The sequence below is a fragment of the Choristoneura fumiferana genome, chromosome 29 (genome assembly GCF_025370935.1).
Source record: "Choristoneura fumiferana chromosome 29, NRCan_CFum_1, whole genome shotgun sequence".
Classification (NCBI taxonomy): domain Eukaryota; kingdom Metazoa; phylum Arthropoda; class Insecta; order Lepidoptera; family Tortricidae; genus Choristoneura; species Choristoneura fumiferana.
In genome coordinates, this window is record NC_133500.1 from 2073844 (window position 1) to 2085996 (window position 12153).

At 38.5% G+C, this 12153-nt stretch overlaps 1 protein-coding gene across 1 annotated transcript in view; it reads left to right on the forward strand.

Moving 5' to 3' along the window:
- LOC141444298 (uncharacterized) overlaps positions 1-12153 on the forward strand; it is a 70444-nt gene that overhangs the window by 52644 nt on the left and 5647 nt on the right. The window contains exons 4-5 of the mRNA XM_074109798.1: positions 11229-11324; positions 11771-11977. Coding sequence (XP_073965899.1) covers positions 11229-11324; positions 11771-11977 — 303 coding nt within the window. The remainder of the gene's footprint in view (positions 1-11228; positions 11325-11770; positions 11978-12153) is intronic.

Below are 12153 nucleotides of genomic sequence, written 5' to 3' on the forward strand. Positions count from 1 at the left end.
GTACTTCCTTATGAAGTGGCGTACAAAGCGCATTGAGAAGATGCAGGTACCATTAGTCGTTAGGTGACAATAGATCTACTCTTCTTTGTACTTACCTAATGATAGATGTGATTCTGAGCAAAATGGCTTTGTTTCTTGTTCCTAATAATCTGTTAGGTTGCGTTATTTTTAAGATAAATTTTGTCTTTATGGGTTTAAGGTGCCTTATTTGCTTAATTTGTAACTAAGTAACAGTTAAGTAATCAAAGCGTGTACTTGTCTGTCCAGTTACTAGAGCGTCTTCTATTACTCCTACAAATATTTCTGTATATATTATGTTTTTTTTTTGCTAACTGTACTTTTTGTTGTACTTGCATTGACTTGAATGTCGTTAAACTTATGTATATATTATTTGTTTGTTTATAAATAAATTCAGCCATGTAAGCATCCAGAGACATGAGAATAATAAGTATGTATAAGTACTAAATTCCAAATAAATTTGAACACTGGAAGTCGGCCAAATGAACTTGCAGAATTTGACCCAATAATAAAAACCGGCCAAAAGCTGTCGGACATGCCCAGGATAGGGTTCCGTAGCCATTAGGAAAAAAATGAAGTAATATTTTTCTAAGGATTTCGTATTGTATATGTCGGCGGCCGATCGTAAAATCCGCCAGATCACGAAATTCCTAGGCATATCGTGAAACGCCGCCATTTCATGATAGCCTAAACGTTGGCCAGGCATATCACGATGTGCCTGAGAAATAATACGGCAGATCGATTAGAGCAACGCATTCGTCGATATTCCTAGCTCTATACCGGGCACATCGTAAAATAGTTTCTTTTATGGCCACTGGTGGCGCTGCGTATGCAATGGCGGCCGCGACCAGCTGACCGGTCGTGTTTGTTTAGCGCGTGAAATGTCGGCGTCGCAAACAAAATGATCTTTAAACCGAAACTAGTGATTGATTCAAAATAGAAAGTGCAAAAGAAGCTTTTGAACATCAGCTCCGTTCTTTTTATGTGAATCAAACGTATTCTGTGCACAATGTGAAAAAACCATGGACGTCTGCCCGTATTTTAGAGGTTAGTATTTTGTTGAAAAAAGTATTCACTAGTTGTTACTTATTTATATAGAAAAATTTAGGTACGACGAGCGAAGCGAGGAGTGTTAGTTTTAATTGTGATCACGACGCACGAAGCCGAGCGAGGCGATGCGAGCGTGCCGCGGCAGCGGCCGGCGAAGTGCCAGAACCGATATGGCGGCGTTCATGATATGCCAGGGAATTTCATGATCTGCCTAAACTGGCCAAATCATGAAATGGCGGCGCTTCATGATTATGCCTAGAATTTCATGATCTGCCTAAACGTCCCTAGCAAATCGTTAAACGGTGAGATTTGAAACGATATGGCGGATGTCCTTAGCCAATTCATGAAAATGGCGGCATTTCACGATATGCCTAGGAATTTCGTGATCTGGCGGATTTTACGATCGGCCGCCGACATATATACGGAATCTTCCAAGTTTAGGTATATTTTATACCCTAGGCTGCTATTTACTCTTAAACTACCTACGAAGTAATAATTATCAAGAAATCTTAGCCACTATGATTTTCCTTGTAAAATTGATATATATTCTACCATTCTGATTTTTTAAATTTGTCCACCCAACAGTTTAGATTTAGAGGGGGGGGGCGTTCGATTTTAATGAATATTTGCACTTTAAAGTTGAATATTTCGCCAAAAGATCTCCCCTACACCCCACACTATATATAGGTTAATGAGAAAAAAAATCACCCCCACTTTACGTGTATTATTTTAGTTTTTTTTGTTGTACCACTTTGTCGGCGTGACTGTTAGTATATTCATGCCAAATTACAGCTTTGTAGTACTAACGGTCTCGTCTCTGAGCTTAGCCGTGGACGAACAGACGGAGAGACACGAAGAAACTACAAGGTTCCTAGTTGACTAGCGGAACCCTAAAAACGGCAAGTTAAATAAATGCTTGTACAACAAAGCCTTCTGCTCTGAACTATGTCTGTCAACAAATAAGTACTTAAGTAATTAAATAACCCCACAACTTAACAACAGGACGTTGCTAACCACCTGTCAGTTACAGTTTAGGCGTTTAATCACTGCAGACAGACGGACTGAATAGGAAGTTCCTTTCACCTCGGAACATTGGTTTGAGTTGAGCTTAGAGCTTTATGTAAGCTTTACGTAAGTGTTTAAGAAATCGCTCGGCCTTAGTGTTGGTTGGCTTTTGCGGGCTTTTGAGTTTGTATTATGTAGCTGTTGCTAATGAGAGCTTACAGGTAGAGCTTGTAGCGATAAGTAGGTGCAGATAGCGGATACCAATGAATAATGACTTATCTTGCTATCCTACCTTAAACTAATATTCCGTTATTACTATTATTTATTTACTATTTAATTATTATTTTTATTTTATTGTAAACTTAGTTTAGTTATTGTCTTATGTATTATTTTTTATTCTAGTCATTTTAGCCTTTATTCTCTTTTAATGATAAGAATAATATGTTTTCATTATAATGATCCCTAGAGAAGAGTCAATCTTATTTAATTGTTATTTTTATCACATCATAACAATCTTGGAATTTTATTTATATATATTATTTTACTTATTTGACGCTTTCAATATAAATTCTTATAACTTGACATTTAGGTAAATTATATTTATAAATGCGATTGTTTGTAAATCTGTTTGTTTGTTTGTTATCCCTTCACGTCTAAACTGGTGAACCGATTTAGGATGAAACACATTTACAAGTTATATGAAATAAAGTTATTTTTTAATATTCAGATTATTGTTTCATAACAAAACAGTTCGTTCACGCAATCGACATCCACCGATAACATTGAACTCCTAGATGCATCGCACATGGCATAATACTTCCGTCGTCGCAGACGCTACCACTTTTACTCTCAACCGCGTATGTTGCACGCGAGCGAGTTTAAGAGCATTATGAGAGCTACTAAGCTAGGTGAGATAACAGATAGAAGATGGGGCAAGCTATGATCTGGGGGGATCTGGGAGGTACCTCTACGGTCAAGGACTTTATCCATGAGCTACCATGGAACCATTTCACAGTAAACGCCATAGTGACAAACCGCATTAATTAACAAGGAAATCGTAATTAATTTCCTTTGAAAAGGTTCCATCTCTCATGTGGCTCATGTCCTTGACCGTACATTAACGTCATCAATCCTTCTGTAGTACACAATAAATAAAAACAAAGTAACTATAATCAAAAGAAATAAACATTTTTTAGGTAAAAAACATTTTTTTAAATAAATTTTAATTTTATTCATATAAATGAATAACCATAACACATACTGATGATACTGTATTCAATACAGTGTATTGTGAATATTGTGATATGATATTGTTTCAATTAAAGCCAATACAGTTAACATCGCAATCATTTACCGAGTCGGAAAATAATAGTTGGGAACACGACCCACAAAATGTTTATTTATGACATGACGGACTATTAGATTCTTTTTAGAATCCTAACCTATTGTGACAGTTACGAAGAAATGGCCTCTTCATTAAATTTTTACTCTTCTTTTAGTATAATATAGTTACATATCCGTAGTCGCGGCGTAGTTTACCTACATCCGTGTATGTTTGTAGCTGGACTACTTGTACACAGCCGCCATCAGATATATCGGAGCGGCCAGGGAATCAAAAATATCAAGACATGAACTCTAATACCTTAATAACAGTGCTGTGCTAATATTTTGACCATCGTGGTCGCTCCGAAATATCAGTTATGGCGATTGTACTATTATCTATTCTGTGACTGGGCGTAGTCAGACGAGTGACAATTTATTTATTTATTTTATTTATCAATAAAAAAATACAGAATTACCACAGTTAGAAAACCAATGCACTGTAAATTCAAATTATACACAATAATGAAAAACAAACATACAAAAAAAACAAAAAAAAGTTCATATACTTACTGCTTAGGAAAATACATTGAACTATCCACACGTGGCATTGCTTTCATTGCAGGCGCTCCACTATTACTCGCTGCGCACGCGCAGACTTCCGCGAGACTGCGACGAAAGTCGCGCATTGGTCTTCCTGATTTGGGATCATCCATACCTCACACTTACACAACACAAACATCACGCCTGTATTCCAAATGGCGTAGGCGTCACAAAAACGTTACCGCTTCGGACTTCGCTTTAGCAATTTAGCGGTTTTTTTAGTTTGACAAAACGGTACCGCACACTTATCGCTCCCATAAGCTTGTCTATGGCACAATATATGTGTGTATTGTGTCTATGATTTACGGTGCTCGAGAAAATAATTGGAGATTTTCATAATAATAAGTGTGGGGTGTAAACATTTTCATAGTAATTAATAGTGGGGGTTCTAAACATCATCAAAGTCGATGTAACGTTACAGACCGCTTTGTTCGCGTGAAGTAAGTAGGGGTACTGCACCCAAAAAAATAGAATAGGTAATTTTACCCATAGTAAATTTTATTGTGGATGATGATTTTTGATAAACATAATTAGGATGTAATTGTAAATCTGACGTACTTAATTATGGATGATTTGGTGTAAACTTTTAATTCCTCTATAATAAGTTTTTATTATTTTAAAGTACAATTAAAATTTGTTACAAAAATGAAAACGTTAACCGCGCGTGCGCCACCGTCATGAGCGCACTCACTTTTTAACCCCTGTCTCAAAAAGAGGGATCTTATAAGTTTGACCGCATGTGTGTCTGTCTGTGGCACCGTAGCTCTTAAACGGGTGGACCGATTTGAAAGCATTTTTTTTTGAAATCAGGTTTTTGAGCGATGGTTCTTAGACATGTTTCATCAAAATCTTTTTAGCCGTTTTTGAGATTTGAACTTTGGGGTTTTCCAACTTTTTGATGTTTATGTTATGAAAAAGATCTAAAAATATTGGAACTGGTCGGTCTGTTTATAAAATTCCACATAGTCTCGCGAAAGCTTAAGTAATATAAATAAGTTTATAAAAAAAAAACATTTATAACGTACTACGGAATAAATAACTTACATCAGGATTTACCATCTTACAACTTCTATTTTTTGCATCGTCATGTCACGCAGCTCTAGCAAAACCAGATCTCTAAATTTAATTTGTAACCTCGTTTGCAATGCCGGGTACCTATTCATCCATTCATCTGTTGACTTTTTACAGACAAAGTAATGAGGCAGAAGACAGTTACGTAATATGTTCAAGTAGGCCAAATATTATGTTAGTAAACACGTTATTGATAAATTATTACATCTAGATACTGGTAATCCGACGCATGCTTCGGTGATTGGATATGTTGTATTACGGCCGCAGAGAAAGAAGATTAGCGGAGATGCTTAAATGTAGTGAATGAATAATAGAAAAATATAATCTAATAATAAAAAAATATAATCAACGTCATTTGGATCCATCGTTAGTAAGTTTTTGTTTTTTAATATGGCTCTGTAAATTAAGAGACAATTTTGGCAGTATCTAAATGTTAACATACTTATTTATTTATCCGTTATTCTTCAGAATCAGGAGCACTAATAATTTTGATGAAGGAAAAAAAATATCCCAATTTTTCATAGCATTTATATGTGTCCATAATTATAAGGTGAAGGTGATATAAGTAAAATATATGAACAAAAGTAACAAAACTGATTTTATCCTCGACTCCTCGTCTAAAACAATAGTCCTAATGATTCTGAGTAAGAATAACCCAAAGTTACCCAAGGACCAGTACAGACGGACTGCACTCCAACTGCAACGTAACCGCAACTACCGACTGCCCATACATTTTTCGTTGCAGTTCTAATGCAGTCGGCACAACTGCACTCTGACTGCAATGAGGGCTATCGCGTATGAATTCGCCACTAGAGGCGCTAGTGTAGCGTGAGGTCTCCGAAATGTCAAATCTCATAGTTTTTGGGTGAGCTACGCGGGATTATTTATAATTAGAATAATTTTGTGAATATTTGGAAATATCTGAAATTAATTATGGCAAATATGCGTTCCGGGGCAATGAATGTCTGTGTTTTGAGACAGTTTTGTCTTTCGGAAACCTTTGTCTTCCCTTTTTTCCGAACAAAACGGGGAGATGCAACACTATGGCATGCTCGATATTTTTATGGTACGGTTTTAAGGTGTATTAAATATGATTTTAATCTAAACTTTGTTTTCACGCCCGTAATAACAAACTTTGAAAGCCATACTTAAAAACCTCACGCAACAGTGCGCCATCTAGTGAGACAAAAAACGATAGCCCTCATTGAAATGTATGGGCAGTTGGCAGTTACGTTGCAGCTGGTATGCAGTCCATATCCATCTGTACTGGCCCTAAGTCTGAAAAAAATAAAGGGACACACTTTAAATTAAAAACCCCCAGGTACACTAGTTTTGGCAATGGCATCTCCGCGCTTATCTCCCTCGCACTTAACCACTTCTAACGCCGCATGAAAAATAATAACTTGATTGCTTCCGAGTTCCGAAATAATTGTCGATAATAATAATAACTCTCACTTTCGTGAATATCCGTCTTACGTCACTATGTGTTTTATGTAACCACAATGACATGGATATTGAATTGTTACGAGCACTGTATTAGAGTAATGTAGCTTTGATTGTTGTTTAGTTATAGTACCTAACCTAGAGTAGGTAGCGAAGCGAAGCTATTAAAGATCCGAGACTCGAGAACAAGCATTCATATTTTTCATACTCAATATCTGCCCCACTCAGTGATCGCTCTACGAGATCATAAGCTTTGTAGTTAGTAAGTATACTTAGGTAGTTTCTTTAGGTAGGTTCGGTCGCACGTGCAGCGTGCAATGACGGCCTCACGGTCCCACCCACCGGAAGACCAGCGCCAGCTCTTGAGCCGGCATTATGTTGAGGTGGGTCCGTTTCGTGAACAGTAACACTGTTTTTTTTTCTCATTCTTTTATGTAATTATTCTGTCACTGTTCCGAATAAATGTATTTTCTTTCTTTCTTTCTTTCTTTTCTTCTTTCTTTGCGCGATGGAATCCGCAATAAGGAAATTCGTCGAAGAACTAGTCACCGATATAGCTTACAGTGACCGTACTCTATAGCGACGGCGTAAATTATTTGTAGAGGCGCTGTACAATTCTCCATACAAATAATTTACGCCGTCGCTATCGAGTACGGTCACTGTAAACTCATGGTAGTGGTACTGTGGAAAAATATGCAAGTTCAAGTTTTAATGGGCAAGCCACATCGCTCGAAGCACATATACTTAACCGTTGGGGGAGAAAAGTCCTCGAGTCGCGACCGCGAACCACCTGAAACCTACTGAAGACGAATTTTGTGCGCCGTTTTGATGTAAGAAACATGCAGTCTATACATGGATGTCAGTTTCTATGTACGTGTACATGAAAAACAGGGTCGGTATTTCCATATCGGTATTATCCGGGCCGGTAAAGAGTAACGTGTCACCCTCCAGCTTATCTATTTCAATGTTACATGACACTAATACGTCTTAGTGTCAAGTCCAATACAGTTGTGCGTTTCACTAAGCTTAGCACCTACCTAGTTAATTAATATGAATGAATCTCTACACATATGTTATTGTTTGAAAGATTTCACGTCACGCATAAAACTATCTGATGAGAAAGCATGAACATTACTTTCTGCGTTCGAGATGAGGTTTCAATTATTTAATAGGTAGGGTAGTTAAATGCTGCGAAACAATAAATGGCCAATAACTCTAAACTAGGCACGTGTTTGTCGTAGTCGTTGCGTTATGTTGTATTGTTTTTGACGAATCATGTAGAGGGCTTAATTTATTAGTAGATTGTACAACTCGCGCATAAAACGTGTCATTTTACGCGAGAAGTTTTATATCCTCCCGAGCCGCAGAGCCGAGAGGCCGTTTTATCAACGCATTACACTCGGCTTTTCACTTTGATTGTGAGGAAATTAAACAGCACCAGTGGAAACAAATATTCATTTCTCAAACCACTTTTTACCATGTCTAAAGCAAAATAAATTACTTCATTACCTCCTCGTTATTTATATCACAGAATAAATAAATAAATATCACGGGACAATTCACACCAATTGACCTAGTCCCAAAGTAAGCTTAGCAAAGCTTGCGTTATGGGTACTAAGCAACGGATAAATATAATTATATAGCTATAGATACATACTTAAATACATATTAAACACCCAAGACCCGAGAACAAACATTCGTATTTTTCATACATAATAAAGTAAAATAAATCATGGAACTATGTACACCAATTGACCTAGTCCCACTCTAAGTCAAGCCTGACTATGTGTTCGTATATTTCATACAAATATTTCCCCCGACCGCAGATCGAACCCGGGACATCAAAGCTTTGTAGCCAGGTTCTCTAACCACTAGGATATAGGCTTTACAACCGCCAATTATAAATAGGTATATCGAAAACTTCGTTATGATTACCTACAATGTGTGTCTCCCATTAGTGGATTAAATTTTAAAATATAATGCCTTAATAAAAATACTGATCTACAAGTAGGTAACGTGTGAAGCGGTATCAATTTGTTTGCAATAAATAACTTTATGGTCGTAATTGTAATTTCCTATTATTAGTTCAAACGGATCGGCGCTTGGTTATATGACGGCTATTAAATAATTGAAATAACTATTATGACTTGAAAGTCAATCGTTATTATGCGGAAAGGTATTAATTAAATGGAAAACTATACGTTGGTCGAATGACTACTTAAATGGGAATAAATGGTAAATTAATCGAAAATCCTGTTCAAGTAATTGAATATTTACTTTTTCACTTCTCATTCATAAAGTTCGTATAAGGCTTGTAAGCGAACATTTACTTGCAAAGCTGTCTGGCTGGCTGTTTAATTTCGTCGCAATTCAAGTGAAAAGCGGAGTTATAAGTCGCTCATTAATATTTTATCCTCGACATACTATGCAACCCTGGGGCTCGGGTAAAATGTTGCGTTTTAAGGTGCGACCCCATACTATAGTAGCTCGACGCTCGTTTCCAGCGATAAATCTGGTCACGTGACCCTATTTTGAATTTCCCGCGACTCAGAAAAGCAGCGTCAAGTCGCCGCGTCGAACAGCAGATGAGAGTCGAGCAAGATGGCTGCTTGCAGGAATGATCTTGGTCTTGGAAGCTGATTTCTTAACCTCCTTTAGTGCTGGCAGTCGTGGCAGTGGTACAAATAAATTAAATTAGAGTAAATGAAAAAAAAGTGTTTTTTCCGAAATTGAAGAGGTTTTTTTTTCAGCGATAAAGCTCAACATTTTCAGCTTTATCTCTATATGTCACATGACCAGATTTGACGCTGGAACCGAGCGTCGAGCGATTGCATGTGGCCACGCCTTTATGCATTTGTTTGAAATGACTAACGACTCTTTGTCTAGTCGATATTAACAATACAACGAATAACAGCTTGTTTGTTCTATGTACTGCAAAATATTCACTTTGTAGATAAATTATGTTTTCATATTCAATAAAATAAAGCCCGAATAACTTAGGTAACGTCTTAGATCGAGTTTAGCTCAACTGTTTCGGGCTAGTTTCGTATTGCAGAGGAGTCTATCTCTACAATAATGTTTTCCTTCAAACTGTATTTAACAATTAAATGTGAAACTACCGTGAGACTCGCACATATTAAATGATATTGTAACGGATAACTCACGTCTTAAATCGAGCAGGGCGGTGGCGCGTAGTGTGCGTGTTGCGGCAGCCGCCGAGTCGCGTGCTCCTGTGTAGAAGGGCTACGAAATAGCCCGACCCGACACATGTCGAGCTAAACTCGATTTAAGACGTGAGTTATCCGTTACAATATCATTTAATAACAATTAAAATGGACTAATAATAAGTTTTTGATCAAATAACAGTTTAGAGATTTCGTAGACAACGTACTTAGAAACTATTTACTTTTCTGTGTAAAAAACCCTTTGTGGGGCCATGCCTAGAATGGGGCTTGGGCCACTGTTTCCACGAGGGCCCAGTGCGGATCGGAAACACACACCCTTGAATATTTTCGCAAGTGCTTTTAGAAGTAATTTTGCACATGAATTCCGAAAAACTGAAGTGCGAGCTCGAGTTCGAACCCACGACCCTCTACTTGAAAGGCCATAGGGCAACTAGGCTACCACGACCACATTGCATCACTAGTCAGTATTCAATCAGTCTGGTTCATCATCTCATACGTAGGACTTCACTGTTGGACATTGACCTCTCTAAGTCTGAGGCCGTTTTGCCTAACATTTCTGGCGCTCGCTATAGCAATCAAATGACAGTTTTTGTGCGAAATCTGTCAATTGATTGCGATCACGAGCGTCAGAAACGTTAGGCAATAGGACCTCTGGTTAACTAATATATAATATAACTAATATATATATTTATTAATATTTACACACACACACACACACACACACATATTTATATATAGGAAGTCATTATAAAACCACATTTAAATAGCAAATGTACCTAATATTATAATAATCTTAGTTAGGTTATAGTATATAAGCAGTAGCAGGAAGTAATGCGTAGTAGTAGTATATATTAACCGGTCTAATTCCTACCTGGATCCTGTAACACAGGGACTCCTAGCTCAGGATCCAGAGCCGTAGACTCTTGTTTATAAGTTTTTTATGCAATAAATTATTTTCATTTTCATTTTCATTTTAACTACTTAATTAAGTTTTTCACCATCATCATCATATCAGCCGTAGGACGTCCACTGTTGGACATAGGCCTCCCGTACTTCTTTTTTTTTATTCGACTGGATCAGGGTTTCTCAAAGTGGGGTACGCGAACCCTTCGGGTTGTCTAGAAACTTTAACAGGGGTACGTGGAGCCATAAGTTTGAGAAACCCTGGACTAGATGGCAAACGAGCAAGTGGGTCTCCTGATGGTAAGAGATAATCACCGCCCATAGACACCTGTAACACCAGGGGATTTCAGATGCGTTACCAACCTAGAGGCCTAAGATGGGATACCTCAAGTGCCAGTAATTTCACCGACTGTCTTACTCTCCACGCCGAAACACAACAGTGCAAGCACTGCTGCTTCACGGCAGGATTAGCTTCGGTAACTTCGGTTGGAAGCGGCCTGCATCCACCGTAACCCGCGGCTTTAACCAGATCATCCATCCATCTCGTTAGTAGGTAGTCGTTATACGCTGCGCTTGCAGACTAGGTACTAAAGCTGTACTTAAGTTATTAAACCTAGGTAAATTTTACAGAAGATCAACCAGCACGGCGGCAGCTACGAGTGGGGCTGGCAGCTGACCCCGCAGGGCGACGGCACCGCGGGGCATTACTATGTCAAACTGCCACAGGTAACAGCCACCTCTTGGGCCTTTTGGCCACACAGTCCACTATGTCTAAATATCCATTGTAGTTAAAAGACCACTGCATCAAAATCGTCACTACACCACGATGTCTACTATGAACTGAAACCATTACTTTGCTTACCCGCGATCTTATGATAGCAACACAACCATTCACCATGCTACTAAGAATGTACTCTGAAGATGAGCTCTGGTTGAGTTCGAAACGCGTCAGAGTAGTGTAGTGGTGATGATTGTGGTGGGGTTTATGTGATTTGTGTGAGTTCTTACAGTGTGGAGGTGGAGGAACTGCATGAACATACATTTCTTGCATAAACGTAGCTATCGTAATAAGGTCGCGGGTGAGCAAAGTAATTGTTGCAGTACATTGATAATGGACTTCCGCCAAGTAACGCCTGATTCAAAAAATTTACGCAACTGTCATGATTTTCCAGAGCGAACAGCAAGTGCGTTACGTGGCTGACAGTAATGGGCACCACAGCGCAGTGTCGGTGAGATCTGGCAGCCATGGCACTAGCGGTGGCGCCCACGAGACCAGTGCAGGAGCCCACACTAGCACTGGCGCTCACAGTGCTGGCTCTAACACCTACAGTGCTAGCATAACGACCGCGCCTTCGGCACAGCAGCAATCTAACACACAGGTATCCAGTCTCTATAATAGTTTCCTTATTAGGATTTCCTATTTCTAACCACCGACGCCAAAAGAGGGGTGATATGAGTTTGAAGCCAATGTCTGACTGTGGCGTCGTAGCTCTCAAACGAATGGACCTATTTTGACGCGATTTTTTTTCGTGGAAGTGAGTCCCGTGACGGCCTT